The sequence below is a fragment of the Pongo abelii genome, chromosome 1, assembly GCF_028885655.2.
Source record: "Pongo abelii isolate AG06213 chromosome 1, NHGRI_mPonAbe1-v2.0_pri, whole genome shotgun sequence".
NCBI lineage: Eukaryota > Metazoa > Chordata > Mammalia > Primates > Hominidae > Pongo > Pongo abelii.
The window spans coordinates 143,800,330-143,817,852 of NC_071985.2; the positions used below are offsets into that span (position 1 = coordinate 143,800,330).

Consider the following 17,523-nt stretch of genomic DNA (forward strand, 5'->3'; position numbering starts at 1 on the left):
CCACTCGATAAATAATAACTTGTTTAATCATACAACGACCCTATGAAATATGTACTATTATTATCCCTACTCGACAGATAAGGACACTGAGTAGAGAGAGATCAAGAAACTTGCCCACGGTCACACAGCTACCAGCGGTCAAGCTGGAATCTGAGCCAGGCATCCCATCTGTGAAATCTGTGTTCTTCACTTTGCTTCCTCCCTAAGTGAAATTTTAAAATCTTCACAGATGAGGAAGTTAAGGTACATTTTTTTTATTATACTTTAAGTTCTAGGGTACATGTGCACAATGTGCAGCTTTGTTACATATGTATACACATGCCATGTTGGTGTGCTGCACCGATTAACTTGTCATTTACTTTAGGTATATCCCCTAATGCTATCCCTCCGCATTCCCTCCACCCCACAGCAGGCCCCAGTGTGTGACGTTCCCCACCCTGTGTCCAAGTGATCTTATTGTTCAATTCCCATCTATGAGTGAGAACATGCGGTGTTTGCTTTTCTGTCCTTATGATAGTTTGCTCAGAATGATGGTTTTCAGCTTCATCCATGTCCCTGCAAAGGACATGAACTCATCCTTTTCTATGGCTGCATAGTATTCCACTGTATATATGTGCCATGTTTTTTAACTCCAGTCTATCTTTGATGGACATTTGGGTTGGTTCCAAATCTTTGCTGTTGTGAATAGTGCCAAAATAAACATACGTGTGCATGTGTCTTTATAGCAGTGTGATTTATAATCCTTTGGGTATATACCCAGTAATAGGATGGCTGGGTCAAATGGTATTTCTAGTTCTAGATCCCTGAGGAATCACCACACCGTCTTCCACAATGGTTGAACTAGATTACGGTCCCACCAACAGTGTAAAAGTGTTCCTATTTCTCCACATCCTCTCCAGCACCTGTTGTTTCCTGACTTTTTAATGATTGCCGTTCTAACTGGTGTGAGATGGTATCTCATTGTGGTTTTGATTTGCATTTCTCTAATGGCCAGTGATGATGACCATTTTTCCATGTGTCTGTTGGCTGCATAGATGTCTTCTTTGAGAAGTGACTGTTCATATCCTTTGCCCACTTTTTGATGGGGTTGTTTGATGTTTTTCTTGTAAATTTGTTTAAGTTCTTTGTATATACTGGATATTAGCCCTTTGTCAGATGGATAGATTGTAAACATTTTCTCCCATTCTGTAGGTTGCCTCTTCACTCTGATGGCAGTTTCTTTTGCTGTGCAGAAGCCCTTTAGTTTAATTAAATCCCATTTGTCAATTTTGGCTTTTGTTGCCATTGCTTTTGGTGTTTTAGTCATGAAGTCCTTGCCCATGCCTATGTCCTGAATGGTATTGCCTAGGTTTTCTTCTAGGGTTTTTATGGTTTTAGGTCTAACATTTAAGTCTTTAATCCATTTGAATTAATTTTTTTATAAGGTGTAAGGAAGGGATCCAGTTTCAGCTTTCTACATATGGCTAGCCAGTTTTCCCAGCACCATTTATCAAATAGGGAATCCTTTCCCCATTTCTCGTTTTTGTCAGATTTCTCAAAGAACAGATAGTTGTAGATGTGTGGTATTATTTCTGAGGGCTCTGTTTTGTTCCATTGGTCTATATCTCTGTTTTGGTACCAGTACCATGCTGTTTTGGTTACTGTAGCCTTGTAGTATAGTTTGAAGTCAGGTAGTGTGATGCCTCCAGCTTTGTTCTTTTGGTTTAGGATTCTCTTGGCAATGCGGGCTCTTTTTTGGTTCCATATAAACTTTAAAGTAGTTTTTTCCAGTTCTATGAAGAAAGTCATTGGTAGCTTGATGGGGATGGCATTGAATCTACAAATTACCTTGGGCAGTAGGGCCATTTTCACGATATTGATTCTTCCTATCCATGAGCATGGAATGCTCTTCCATTTGTTTGTGTCCTCTTTTACTTCATTGGGCAGTGGTTTGTAGTTCTCCTTGAAGAGGTTCTTCACATGTCTTGTAAGTTGGATTCCTAGGTATTTTATTCTCTTTGAAGCCATTGTGAATGGGAGTTCACTCATGATTTGGCTCTCTGTTTGTCTGTTATTGGTGTATAAGAATGCTTGTGATTTTTGTACATTGATTTTGTATCCTGAGACTTTGCTGAAGTTGCTGATCAGCTTAAGGAGATTTTGGGCTGAGACAATGGGGTTTTCTAGATATACAATCATGTCATCTGCAAACAGGGACAATTTGATTTCCTCTTTTCCTAATTGAATACCCTTTATTTCCTTCTCCTGCCTAATTGCCCTGGCCAGAACTTCCAACACTATGTTGAATAGGAGTGGTGAGAGAGGGCATCCCTGTCTTGTGCCAGTTTTCAAAGGGAATGCTTCCAGTTTTTGCCCATTCAGTATGATATTGGCTGTGGGTTTGTCATAAATAGCTCTTATTATTTTGAGATACATCCCATCAATACCTAGTTTATTTAGAGTTTTAAGCATGAAGGGCTATTGAATTTGTCAAAGGCCTTTTCTGAATCTATTGAGAAAATCATGTGGTTTTTGTCTTTGGTTCTGTTTACATGATGGATTACGTTTATTGATTTACATGTGTTGAACAAGCCTTGCATCCCAGGGATGAAGCCAACTTGATCGTGGTGGATACACTTTTTGATGGGCGGCTGGATTCGGTTTGCCAGTATCTTATTGAGGATTCTCACATCAATGTTCATCAGGGATATTTGTCTAAAATTCTCTTTTTTTTTTGCTGTTGTGTCTCTGCCAGGCTTTGGTATCAGGATGATGCTGGCCTCATAAAATGAGTTAGGGAGGATTCGCTGTTTTTCTATTGGTTGGAATAATTTCAGAAAGAATGGTACCAGCTCCTGCTTTTACCTCTGGTAGAATTCTGCTGTGAATCCGTCTGGTCCTGGACTTTTTTTTTCGTTGGTAGGCTATTAATTATTGCCTCAATTTCAGAGCCTGCTATTGGTCTATGAAGAGATTCAACTCCTTCCTGGTTTAGTCTTGGGAGGGTGTATGTGTCCAGGAATTTATCCATTTCTTCTAGATTTTCTAGTTTATTTGGTAGAGGTGTTTATAGTATTCTCTGATGGTAGTTTGTATTTCTGTGGGATCAGTGGTGATATCCCCTTTATCATTTTTTATTGCATCTATTTGATTCTTCTCTCTTTTCTTCTTTATTCATCTTAGTAGTGGTCTATCAATTTTGTTGATCTTTTCCAAAAACCAGCTCCTTGATTCATTGATTTTTTGAAGGGTTTTTTTGTGTCTCTATCTCCTTTAGCGCTGCTCTGATCTTAGTTATTTCTTGCCTTCTGCTATCTTTTGAATGTGTTTGCTCTTGCTTCTCTAGTTCTTTTAATTGTGATGTTAGGGTATCAATTTTAGATCTTTCCTGCTTTCTCTTGTGGGCATTTAGTGCTATAAATTTCCCTCTACACACTGCTTTAAATGTGTCCCAGAGATTCTAGTATGTTGTGTCTTTCTTCTCATTGGTTTCAAAGAACATCTTTATTTCTGCCTTCATTTTGTTATGTACCCAGTAGTCATTCAGGAGACGGTTATTCAGTTTCCATGTAGCTGAGCGGTTTTGAGTGAGTTTCTTAATCCTGAGTTCTAGTTTGATTGCACTGTGGTCTGAGAGACAGTTTGTCATAATTTCTGTTCTTTTACATTTGCTGAGGACTGCTTTACTTCCAACTATGTGGTCAATTTTGGAATAAGTGCAATGTGGTGCTGAGAAGAATGTATATTCTGTTGATTTGGGGTGGAGAGCTCTGATGTCTATTAGGTCCTCTTCGTGCAGAGCTGAGTTCAATTCCTGGATATCTTTGTTAACTTTCTGTCTCATTGATCTGTCTAATGTTGACAGTGGGGTGTTAAAGTCTCCATTATTATTGTGTGGGAGTCTAAGTCTCTTTGTAGGTCTCTAAGGACTTGCTTTATGAATCTGGGTGCTCCTGTATTGGGTGTATATATATTTAGGATAGTTATCTCTTCTTGTTAAATTGATCCCTTTATCATTATGTAATGGACTTCTTTGTCTCTTTTGGTCTTTGTTTGTTTAAAGTCTGTTTTATCAGAGATGAGGATTGCAACCCCCGCTTTTTTTTGTTTGTTTTCCATTTGCTTGGTAGGTCTTCCTCCATCCCTTTATCTTGAGCCTATGTGTGTCTCTACTCATGAGATGGGTCTCTTGAATACAGCACACTGGTGGGTCTTGTCTCTTTATCCAATTTGCCAGTCTGTGTCTTTTAATTGGAGCATTTAGCCCATTTACATTTAAGGTTAATATTGTTATGTGTGAATTTGATCCTGTCATTATGATGTTAGCTGGTTATTTTGCTCGTTAGTTGACGCAGTTTCTTCCTAGCCTTGATGGTCTTTACAATTTGGCATGCTTTTGCAGTGGCTGATACTGGCTGATCCTTTCCATGTTTAGTGCTTCCTTCAGGAGTTCTTGTAAGGCAGGCCTGGTGGTGACAAAATCTCTCAGCATTTGCTTGTCTGTAAAGTATTTTATTTCTCCTTCACTTATGAAGCTTAGTTTGGCTGGATATGAAATTCTGGGTTGAAAATTCTTTTCTTGAAGAATGTTGAATATTGGCCCCCACTCTCTTCTGGCTTGTAGAGTTTCTGCTGAGAGATCTGCTGTTAGTCTGATGGGCTTCCCTTTGTGGGTAACCTGACCTTTCTCTCTGGCTGCCCTTAACATTTTTTCCTTCATTTCAACTTTGGTGAATCTGACAATTATGTGTCTTGGAATTGCTTTTCTTGAGGAGTATCTTTGTGGTGTTCTGTGTATTTCCTGAATTTGAATGTTGGCCTGCCTTGCTAGGTTGGGGAAGTACTCCTGGATAATATCCTGAAGAGTGTTTTCCAACTTGGTTCCATTCTCCCCATAACTTTCAGGTACACCAGTCAGACATAGATTTGGTCTTTTCACATAGTCCCATATTTCTTGGAGGCTTTGTTCATTTCCTTTTACTCTTTTTTCTCTAAACTTCTCTTCTCACTTCATTTCATTCATCTGATCTTCAATCACTGTTACCCTTTCTTCCACTTGATCGAATCAGTTACTGTAGCTTTTGCATGCATCACGTAGTTCTCGTGCCATGCTTTTCAGCTCCATCAGGTCATTTAAGGTCTTCTCTATGCTGTTTATTCTAGTTAGCTATTCGTCTAATCTTTTTTCAATGTTTTTAGCTTCTTTGCGATGGGTTCGAACATCCTCCTTTAGCTTGGAGAAGTTTGTTACTACTGATCGTCTGAAGCCTTCTTCTCTCAACTCGTCAAAGTCATTCTCCATCCAGCTTTGTTCCATTGCCGGCGAGGAGCTGCATTCCTTTGGAGGAGAAGAGGTGCTCTGATTTTTAGAATTTTCAGCTTTTCTGCTCTGGTTTCTCCCCATCTTTGTGGTTTTATCTACCTTTGGTCTTTGACGATGGTGACGCACAGATGCGGTTTGCTGTGGATGTCCTTTCTGTTTGTTAGTTTTCCTTCTAACAGTCAGGGCCTTCAGCTGCAGGTCTGTTGCAGTTTGCTGGAGGTCCACTCCAGACCCTGTTTGCCTGGGTATCACCAGTGGAGGCTGCAGAACAGCAAGTATTGCAGAACAGCAAATGTTACTGCCTGATCCTTCCTCCGGAAGCTTTGTCCCAGAGGGGCACCCAGTTGTTTGAGGTGTCAGTCGGCCCCTACTGGGAGGTGCCTCCCAGTTAGGCTACTCGGGGGTCAGGGAACCACTTGAGGAAGCTGTCTGTCCATTCTCAGATCTCAAACTCCGTGCTGGGAGATCCACTACTCTCCTCAAAGCTGTCAGACAGGAACGTTTTATTTATTTTATTTTTTTAAACTTTTATTAACTTTCATGGTATTTCATTAAGTTCAGGGGCACCACTGAACTTAAAATAAAATATTTTTTAACTTCTTTATTTTATTTTATTTTATTTTATTTAGTTTGGGGGTAAGCCTGAACTTAAAAGTTAAAAAAAAAAAGAAAATAGAGGCCAGGTGTGGTGGCTCACACCTGTAATTCCAGCACTCTGGGAGGCCAAGGTGGGTGGATCACCTGAGGTCAGGAGTTCAAGACCAGCCTGGCTAACATGGTGAAATCCCATCTCTATTAAAAATACAAAAATTAGCTGGGCATGATGGCAGGTGCCTATGAGCCCGGCTATTTCAGAGGCTGAGGTGGAAGAATTGCTTGAACCTGGAAGGTGGAGGTTGCAGTGATTGTACCTTTGCACTGCAGCCTGGGCAACAGAGCAAGGCTCCATCTCAAAAAAAAGAAAAAAAGAAAATAGAATTTTTGGCTTTCATACTGCAAAAATTATAAATGTGTGTGGGGTCTCATTTAGAAACAGTGAATTTAAACATACAGTACTAAAGTTATCAATCATTTCAGTGTACAACAAAGATGAAATATTGATTTGAAGTAGATTGTAATGTGCATTTGAAGTAGATTGTAATGTGCATAAACTTTTTTATTTGCAAAAGTATGACTGTTCAAGGGACCAAAATATACAAATATATACATGCTTGATGGAAGCAAAATTACTTGTCGGCCTTGGAATTTGTGGATTTGATCAGCATTTAATTCTATTTAAGAGACCTTCATGTCTTGCCCTGAATATTATTTCCAGCCTTGTCTTCTCCACATACCTATTCACTCATTCAGTTGAATTAAATAACTCTGTAATATCATTATATGATCATACCCTAACAATTTTGACTTGGGTTCTGTTGGGTCTTTCACCTTTTTAATTCTTTCATTTCCACGAGTCCTGATTTTATGTACTCCTTAACGTCCAGCTCTTTTCAACCTACTGCCATCTTATTCGAGTTAGACATAGTAACTTCTGCTTGAACTCACAGAGCATTTGTTTCTCTTTATTTTCCTTTCTTCCCACTTCCCATTTTTTGGATTGTTGTCTGTTTTGTTTTTTACATTACGACTTTTTTTCCACTCCTGGCAGAAGTTATCATCTTGGTTGCATTTTTATGTTGACAATGCTATCTGCCACTCCTGAAAGTCATCTTCTTGTGATTATGGAACTTTGCATCCACAAAACCAATGGCAGCATCTGCATTTTGTACATAGCTGAACAATTTTTGGTGAATTCAATTGATTAACATTGGCATTCCTAATATAGGCATGATTGAGAAAATTTTCAAAAGGATTATAATTCACTAATTACTACATACTTACTATACTGTAGGCACTGCATTAAATATTTTACACATTGACAGTGTCAATTGCTACTTTTAATATCTAAAGAAAGAGAAGCCCTGAGAAAATCAATATAAATGGCAAAAATACAGCTTGACTTTAATGTGATCTTCAAAATTCATATTACATGCCCTACTATTCAGCTATATATACTACAGCCAAAATAGTGAATGAACAACCAAATGAATGAATTAATAAGTGAATGAATCAAAAGGAGACTCTCAAGTCCTAACTGTAATGTGCTTTCTAGTGTCACAAACAATATCAGATTAAGTTTGGAAAAATTTAAGTTTATTGCATACAAAAAGTGGAGAGCATCATTCAGGAGACTTCATACCAAGATGCTCTCCTCATAATGGTTACAGCACCATTGACAAAGCATAAAGGAAGAAATATAATTACTTATCGTGTGACTGGCTTTATACATTAACAATATTTTTAGGGCAAATAGAGATGTTTAAGCACTTTTTCTATAGCTGATTTATTTAATTTCACTGAATCATGCTGGCAAGCATATAAAGCTTACATTTGTGTTTCCTTTAGACACAGCATTTTGGGAAAACTGGAATGACTTCAGTTTTGGTTACATGGATACAAGTAGTTGACCTTGAGATGTACCTGAACTGTGCCTTCCATTTTTTTTTTTTCTTTAACACTAGAGTGACCCTAAGAATGACTCATGGATCTTTGCCCTGGCTGTGCTTCTAAGCAGCAGCTTTGTCTACAACAGCATGGGCACCATCAACCACCAAGCCCTGGAGCAGCTGCAGTATCCTTCCAGGAAGTGAAGAGCCAGGTTTTATGGAGTTTAGGGAAATGGAAACTGATACTGTGTCTTCTTTGTTGTGACTCAGTTGTCCTGGTTGAGTAAGAAGAGAAATAGTGCAAAAGGGAATGTGTATAAAACTTGTTTCTAAGTTAGATGTGAAAATGATGGTGTAGGGTGCTACTCCTTCCTTAGCTGAGATCCCAGCTATGTGACTGAGCTAACAGAGCTAATCAGGGCAAAATCGTGCCCCAGACCTGATGAAGTTGAGGACTCCAGCGAGTTTGTGAGTTTCTTTCCAGACTTTATTTGGGCTGTTCGAGATTTTACCCTGGAGCTGAAGTTAGATGGACACGCTATCACAGAAGATGAGTACCTGCAGAATGCCTTGAAGCTGATTTCAGGTATCAGAGCATGGCCTAGATGGGAGAAGATTCAGCAGCGGGTGGAATCAACTAGGACCTACCGTTCAACGCCTGACACAAATTTTTATATTGGACTGGATTGAGGCCCTTGCTCGTGGTGGTTGGTGATTGACAAGTGATTATGATTTTTGTGGTTATTTTTGCTTGAAATTTCCCAGAGGCTGAGGTTCAAATTCATTGAGGAAATTTAACTCTCAAAGTTCTATCAAATGATTTTAGACCAGTAAGTACCATGAAAAATATATTGAGGATTACAATTAGTATTATCACATCCTAAGACTCATATATTTGTGTTACTTATTAACTTCAAGTGCTCCTCCTATTCTATTTGGAGAAAATTAACTAATAAACTTGGAAGCTGGTAAACACAGAATCACAAGAAGTCAAATGATCAAATTTTGGAAATATACTTCACTCGGTCTATTTTATTAGCCTGGATAGTTATAAACTTTAGAGAAAAAGGAGATTCATACAGTTAATGATTCAGGAAATTAAAAAAAATAACACAGAGATATGCTTCCGGTAGAACTGTCAAATCGTTTATTTTACCGTTTTCATAACATCACCTACTTCATTCTACAGTCTCATATAATATGTTGTCAATCTATTATACATTTGTTAAACAGATTATATTTAGTGGAGTGGATACCTGTTGGCACCTACAATCAATATCCATCTTTGTTCATTTGTTCATCCTTTCAACAAATATTTGTTTTGAATAACTGATATATGTCACAGAATCCCTCTGCAAGACAATGTTAGACCTAATATAATCTGACCTATTTTCCGTCTCTTTCCAACATTTTCCCCAGCCGCATCTTGTCCTTGTTTCTAGCATTACTTTATTTTTAAGCCCAACATTTCATTTCTGACATGGGGACAGTAAGATTGAGAAAGTCCATGATGCTATGTAATATTAGCCAGAAACAGGAAGAAAAATATGACAGGACCTCATTTCTATATGGATTCTATTTCAAAACGTCAAATACATAGAAACAGAGAGTAGAACAGTGTTTACCAGGGCATGGTGAGGGAGGAAATGAGGACATGTGGGTGAAGGGTACAAACTTGAAGTTATATAGGGTGAGAAAGTCTAGGGATCTAATATACTTCAGGAGAACTATCCTTAAAAATATTGTATTTTACATTTAAAATTTACAGAGATTAGATTTTAGGTACTCTTACCACAAAAAAAGGGAAGAAAAGTATAGAAAGTATTGGATATATAATTTGCTTACTTAGTAGTAATTTCACTATGTACATGTATATCAAAATATCATGTTATAACACCTTAAATATATACAATTTTTAAAGAAAGTACTTCTTATCATATTTTAGTTAATCATAATTCAACAAACATTTAAAAAATCGTCAGTCTACCAGACATCATACAGTGGGGGAAACCAACCACAAATTCCTTCACTTGAGGTGGATGCGTTCCCTTCATTTCCAGAAGTACCTTTCTGACTCTGCTTTGTGCAGAAACTGACTTTTCATACCTTAAGTAGATTAGCATAAGTTTGGTTGCATGAGAGGTTTGGTTACATAGAGTAGATTCACAGACACAAGAGACTGTAGTGATTGATGGAAGGAACTTTGGAAATGAAAATCTTCAGGCTCGCTTAAAACCTGTTCTTCAGTAGTCACTTTTTCACTAATTCTGCAGGCAAGAATCCCCAAATCCAAAATTCTAACAAGCCCAGGGAGTGGATCAGGCATTTCTTTCCAAAACGGAAGTGCTTTGTCTTTGACCGGCCAATAAATGACAAAAAACTCTTACTCCATGTTGAAGAAGTACCAGAAGACCAACTGGATAGTAATTTCCAGATGCAATCAGAAAACTTCTGTTCTTATATCTTCACCCATGCAAAGACCAAGACCCTGAGAGAGGGAATCCTTGTCACTGGAAACCGTGAGTCTATTTCCCTATATGGGTGTTTATTGAGGCCTACTGTATCTCAAAAACTAGTAAACTAAGCTTATAAGCACGAACAACTAGTAAGGAGATAACATCTGTGTTATGAGGTGTGGGATAAGTGAAGGATATTTTTCTCAGTGAGAGTATAAAAGCTGTATTGTGAATTTACACAAAACAGAAAGTAAGTAGCATGTCATGAGTTTCTGCAAGCCTATTGAGATTTTGAGATATAAAATTCAGCATAATCTTATAAACAAAGCTGGCTTCATGAACATGTTACCTGTGCAGTCTTTTAGTGCTCTGTACAGAAAAGAGCTTCTCACAGGGTTTGATGTTCTGGCACTGTCTTAAGTGTTTTTATAAAGGCACCTGCATTTACATTCAGAATTATGATCCACAAATGATATAATTTACTTTGCTGAATAAACGCTTTTAAATTTTTACTTAAGCAGAAAAGTATTTTTTTTTTTCAAGAAACCCTTGCTACATATTGTTTGTGATTAGTAATTAACTTTGTAATGTGATGAGCTGGAGAACAAAATAGAAAGAATAAATAGGAACAACAGTGTTATTATCGTAAGAAAGTGACTCCATAAAAAGTAGTAGTAGTAATAGTAGAATTGAAAGAAGGAGAAGGAGGGAAAATTCATGTTAAATGGAATTTTTTCTAATTTTTAGAATGCTGATACATACCACTCGTAAAATAATGAGTGAAAACTTTCTATCTATTCCCTAAATTTCCTAAATCATTCAGGGCTGGGGATGCTGGTGGAGACCTACCTGGATGCCATCAACAGTGGAGCGACTCCTTGTCTGGAGAATGCAATGGCAGCTCTGGCCCAGTGTGAGAACTCAGTGGCCGTGCAGAGAGCAGCCAACCACTACAGCCAGCAGATGGCCCAGCAAGTGAGATTCCCCACAGACACGCTCCAGGAGCTGCTGGACGTGCATGCAGTTTGTGAGAGGGAAGCCATTGCAGTCTTCATGGAGTACTCCTTCAAAGATAAAAGCCAGGAATTTCAGAAGAAGCTTGTGGTAATCTGTCTTTGTATTTTTTTTTCTTGATTCCTGCCTTTCTAGAATGATACTTATAGTCCACCTTTTTAATGCCATGGTTCATCTCCTTCTCATGGTAAAGGGAGCTTGGATTATTTTATGTGACTGAATTTAATGGGCTACAGTTTTTGATTTTTCTAAAATATGGGAAATTTATTAATTTTCTATCATGCATAAGAAATTATGATTGTAGCACATTTAACAACACATTTATACAACATACTAACTACATTTAATAACAATGTATTGCATTCTTGAAAATTACTAAGAGAATAGTATTTAGAATGACAAATATTTGAGTTAACATATATGTTAATTAGCTTGATTTAGTAATTTCATAATCTATACAAATTAAACGGAATTCTTGTACAGATTATGTTACATTTCAAAATAACCTGATGTAAGTATTATACATATAGAATTTTTTTTTATTTTAAAAAGGTAAAATAAAGAAGCCTGACTCAGTGTGGAAAAAATGCCTAAGCTCACAGCTCCGTAAGTCAGAAGTTCTTTTTAGGGCATACGTGTGCTCCACTCAGTGTTATCACAAGCTGAAAACAAGGTGTTGATTGAGCTTACTTCTTACCTGTATGCTCAGGGGAACCTCTCTCCATCTTCAAGTCAGCAATAATGCATCAAATGTTTCTCTTGTTTCTAATTTCTATGGCTTCCTCTTCTGCCTCAAGGTAAACAAAAAAGCTGGCACATGTACCCTAAAACTTAAAGTATAATAATAATAAAAAAATTAAAAAAAGCTCTGCTTTCAAAGAGCTCATGTAATTTGGTAATTCTTAAATACTTTCTTGAGTGTACTCAGTACTACTTGAATACTCTCCATTTCTAAAAGTCAACAGATATCTTATAATGTTACCTAAACACTGGAGTACACTCCATCATATTAATAAGCCCAGGGACTATGGAGAGTGTGGAAACCTCGGAGGGGAAATCCTGGGGGATATCTTAAATCTGCCGTTGGCACTGTTATTGAATAGCCTTCTTTCCGTCTGTCTATTACCAGTCCACAAGTGACAGAAATCCCTTAGTACATATTGAGAAAACCCAGATGCAATCATAGCTTACAAGTGTAAGCAAAAAATAATAATGTTCCCATATCTTCACATTTTAAGATCCTTTTTGGAAGAATTTCAAAAGAGTTCCAAGTTCTGTTCAGGGTACAATCAAGTCATTACTGGGATGTGATTATACCCAAAGGGTTGATTTTCTGTGTGCACATTTTATCCATAGCAATCCGTGTTCTCTAAGGACACTACTACTGCCACAACTGAATTGTCCCTTGCTTGTTGTTTATAGTTAGATCACTGTTAATCATATTTTTGCTGAAGGAAGTATAGAGTTCATGAACTTTCCACAGGTCATGCAGAGAATTGACCAGAACTGGAACTAAAAGAAGTCTTCTGACTCTTAGTCTACACCATAACTCAGTCTGCTCTGAGGCCATCAGACTACTTCTTCCAAGAGGATCACAGTTGGACCTTCCCTTCTAACAGCTTCTTTCTGCTGTTTTTCCCTACACTTTTCTGGCAGGACACCATGGAGAAAAAGAAGGAAGACTTTGTGCTGCAGAATGAAGAGGCATCTGCCAAATATTGTCAGGCTGAGCTTAAGCGGCTTTCAGAGCTCTTGATGGAAAGTATTTCAAGAGGAACTTTCTTTGTTCCTGGAGGGCACAATATCTACTTAGAAGCAAAAAAGAAGATTGAACAGGACTATACACTAGTGCCCAGAAAAGGAGTTAAGGTGAGGAATAAGGGGAGAAGGGGATGGATGACAGGATAGTCAGAGGGTCTTTGTTGCCTCTTCTGAAAATCTAAGAACACAGCACCATTTATCAACAAAAAGTGAAGCATGGCAATATCTTGATATTTTAAATCTTAAAATCCACAATTATTTAGCTACTCTTACTAAAACAGAACTATTTTTTTTCCCAAAGAGGATTTAGAATCAGAAGTCAGGGTGAAACAAACCATTTCTCTTATTTATCAAATAATGTGACAGTTTTTGTGCTAAGTACAGAAATACACTATGAAAGGAAAAACTTTGTTTTCAGAAGCTTATGGTTTTACACAAGATGGACAAATTAATACTCAATTGGATATGGTGTGATTGTGGTTATCATATTGGTATACATTGAAAGTGGTGATGATGATGGTGATGATGAAAAGAATGGTTCATAGACATTGAGCATTCATTTTGAGTATCAGATATTATTTTAGGTGATTTTGTTGGATTATCAATTTCATTCTCAGAATAATGTAAATTAGTTACTACTATCTTCCACGTAGGCAATTGAGAAATATTAACACATGGAGAGGCTAATAAATTTCCTAAGATGACACAATCACCAAGCGGTGGAGCTGATGGGCTGATCTAAGTACTTGAACGCCATCGGAAACTCAGGATTTTCCTTTTTGAAGAAACTGTCTTGTGTTCTATGATGACTATACTAATTACGTTCCTCCCAACGGTGTCTAAGGGTTCCCTTTTCTCCACATCCTTGCCAATGCTTGTTATCTCTTGATTTTTTGATAATCATCATTCTGTGTGAGGTGATATCTCATTATGGTTTTTCATTTGCATTTCTCTGAAGATTAGTGATGCAGAACATGCTTTCACATACTTGATGGCCATTTAAATGCCTTCTTTTGAGGGATGTCTGTTCAGGTCTTTTGCTCATTTTTTTAAAATCAGTTTTGTTGTATTTTGTTTTGTTGTGTTGCTATTGAGTTATATGAGCTCATTATATATTTTGGATATTAAGCACTTATCAGATACATGGTTTGCAAATATGTTCTATTCTGTATGTTGCCTTTTCTTTTTTCCTTTTTTTTTTATTGAGTGGTAACTTAGTTTGATGCAGTCCCACTAGTTTCTTTCAGCACTTGTTTCCTGTGCTATTGGTGTGAAATTCAAAAATATCATTGCCAAGACCAGTGTCAAGGAGTATTTCCTGGGTTTTCTCTTAGGAGTTTTACAGTCTGTGGTCTTATGTTTAAATCTTTAACCAATTTTTAGTTGACGTTTGTGTGTAGTACAAGGGTCCAGTTTTCCCACCACCATTCCACCATTTATTAAAGATACTACCTTTTTCTCATGGTGTACTCTTGACACATTTTTTTGAAAAGTCTTTGACTGTAAATGTGTGGGTTTGTTTCCTGGCTCTCTATTCTGTTCCATGGAGTTAGATGTCTGTTTTTATGCCAGCATTATGCTACTTGATACCTTTGTAGTAGATTTTGAAGTCAGATAGTATGATGCCTTTGGCTCTGTTTTTCTTGTTTTGGCTATTTGGGGTCTTTTATGATTCCATATGAATTTTATAATTGGTTTTCTTACTGCTGTGAAAAAACACCATTGGAATTTTGATAGAAATTGTGTAAACCTGTAGTTTTTTTTAGATAGTATGAACATTTTAACAATATTACTTTTTCCAGTCAATGTACATGGAATATCTCTCCATTTATTTTATGTCTTCTTCAGTTAATTTCATCAGCATTTTATGATTGTCAGTGTACAGATCTTTCACCTCTTTGGTTACATTTATTTCTAAGCATTTTATAATTTTGATGCTATTATAAATGTGATTGTTTTCTTATTTTTTCATATAGTTTGTTCTTAGTGCATAGAAATGTAGCTGAATTTGTATGCTAATTTCGTATCCTCAACTTTACTGAATTTATTAGTTTAACAGCTGTAAGTGGACTTCTGGTTGTATTTCCAAAGGAACTAAAGTCACTATCTCAGAGATATTTTCACTCCCATGTTCTCAGAGATATTTTCACTCCCATGTTCATTGCAGCATAATTCGCAATAGCCAAGACATGAAAACAACCTGTGTCCATCCACAAATAAGCAAGTGAAGAAAATGTGATATATATGCATATCTATATGTAAATATAGATATATAAAATAAAGTATTATTCAATCCTAAAAAGAAAGAAATCCTACCACTGGCGACAACATGAATGAACCTGGAGGACATTATGCTTAGTGAAATCAGCCATTCTTAGAAAGACAAATACTGCATGATGCACCTTTATGTGAAATTATTTAAAAAGAGTGACAGTCGGCTAGGCACAGTGGCTCACGCCTCTAATCCCAGCACTTTGGGAGGCTGAGGCAGGTGGATCACAAGGTCAGGAGATCAAGTCCATCCCGGCCAACATGGTGAAACCCTGTCTCTACTAAAAATACAAAAATTAGCCTGGCATGGTGGTGCATGCCTGTAGTCCCAGCTACTCTGGAGGCTGAGGCAGGAGATCACTTGAACCCGGGAGGCGGAGGTTGCAGTGAACCGAGATCGCACCACTGCACTCCAGCTTGGTGACAGAGCTAGACTCTGTCTCAGAAAAAAAAAAAAAAAAAAGAGTGAAAGTCACATTAACAGAGAGTAGAATGGGTGGTTACCGGGGGAGAGGGGTGGGAGGAAAAGGGAGATAGTGGTCAGTAGGTACAAACATTCAGTTATAAGATGAATAAGTTCTGGATGCCTAGTGTATAGCATGGTGACTATAGTTAAAACAATGTACTGTATAATAGAAATTTGCTAAGAGAGTAGGTCCCTTGTGTTCCCACCACACACAAAAAAAAGATAACTGCATGAGGTGCAGATATATTAGCTTGATTATAATAATCATTTCACAATGTATACATATATCAAAATATCATGCTTTTCCTCTTAAACATAATTTTTATCTATCAATCAACTTCAAAAAACTTGTAAAACAAAATTAGAAATTAGCCTATATTATTAAAAAGGGAAAAATAGCACATAGTGGTGAGGTTGTAGAGAAAAGAGAATGCTTATACACTGCTAGTGGGATTGCAAATTGTAAATTCCCCTGTGGGAAGCAGTTTCGAGATTTCTTAAAGAACTAAAAATAGAATTATTATTATTATTCAACCCAGCAATCCCATTACTAGGTATACACCCAAAGGAAAATAAAACATTCTACCAAAAAGACACCCGCACTCATATGTTTATCACAGCACTATTCACAATAGCAAAGACACAGAATCAACCTATGCGCCCATCAATTGTGGACTGGATTTTAACAATGTGGTGCATATACACCTTGAGACACTATGCAACCATAAAAAGAATGAAATCATGTCCTTTGCAGAAAAATGGATGCATCTGGAGGCCATTATCCTAAGTGAATTAATGCAGAAACAGAAAACCAAATACTGCATGTTCTCACTTGTAAGTGGGAGCTAAACAATGAATACACATGTACATAAAGACGGGAACCATATACACTGGGGAATACAAGAGGGAGGAGGCAGGGAGGGAAGTAGGGTTGAAAAACGACCTTTGGGGTTCTACGTTCACTATCTGGGTGACTGTTTTGACTGAAGCCCAAACCTCAGTATCACGCAATATAGTCATGTAACAAACCTGCATGCAAACCCCATTGATCAAGTTGGGCTATTTGTCCCCACTCAAACCTCATATTGAATTGTAATCCCCAGTGCTAGAGGTGGAGCCTCGTGGGAGGTGTTTGGATCATGGGGGAAGATTCTTTGTGGCTTGCTGCTGTCTGTGTGATAGTGAGTTCTCTGGAGGTCTGGTCATTTAAAAGTATGTGGCACTTCCCCCCACCACTCTCTCTCACTCTCTCTTGCTCCTGCTTTTGTCATGTGACATGCAATCTCCTGCTTCACCTTCCACCAGGAGTAAAATCTTCCTGAAGCCTTACCAGAAGCCATGTTTCCTGTAAAGCCTGCAGAACTATGAGCCCATTAAACCTCTTTGTGTTATAAATTACCCCGAACTTAAAAGTTAAATTAAAAAAATTAAATGTAGATCCTAACTCTATACCTAAATCATTATTGCTCACTCACCCTAAAACAGTAGTGTCCAAAAAACTATTTTAAATTCAGATCAGATAAAAACAAATAGCTACTTGTAATCCTCCTTGGAAAGATATGTATATCAAATCTGAGTGTGATTTTTTACTTCATAAGTCCCTACCAGTTAAACAGAAAAAAGTGCTTAATTGTGAACTGCAAGGTCTTTTGCATTCTCAGAACCAAGCCTAGTACAGGTCAGGTAATTTCACTTATCTGAGTTTCAATTTCCTCACAAAATGAAAAGAAGGTGACTGTTTAATATTTAAGAAATCAAAATTCCAAG

General features: G+C 37.4%; 1 protein-coding gene across 1 annotated transcript in view; it reads left to right on the forward strand.

Annotated features, from left to right (window-relative positions):
• The window catches only part of GBP7 (guanylate binding protein 7), a 45,021-nt gene that overhangs the window by 15,490 nt on the left and 12,008 nt on the right, over positions 1 to 17,523 (forward strand). The window contains exons 4-8 of the mRNA XM_024232838.2: positions 7,864 to 7,973; positions 8,178 to 8,374; positions 10,062 to 10,307; positions 11,068 to 11,348; positions 12,915 to 13,127. Coding sequence (XP_024088606.2) covers positions 7,864 to 7,973; positions 8,178 to 8,374; positions 10,062 to 10,307; positions 11,068 to 11,348; positions 12,915 to 13,127 — 1,047 coding nt within the window. The remainder of the gene's footprint in view (positions 1 to 7,863; positions 7,974 to 8,177; positions 8,375 to 10,061; positions 10,308 to 11,067; positions 11,349 to 12,914; positions 13,128 to 17,523) is intronic.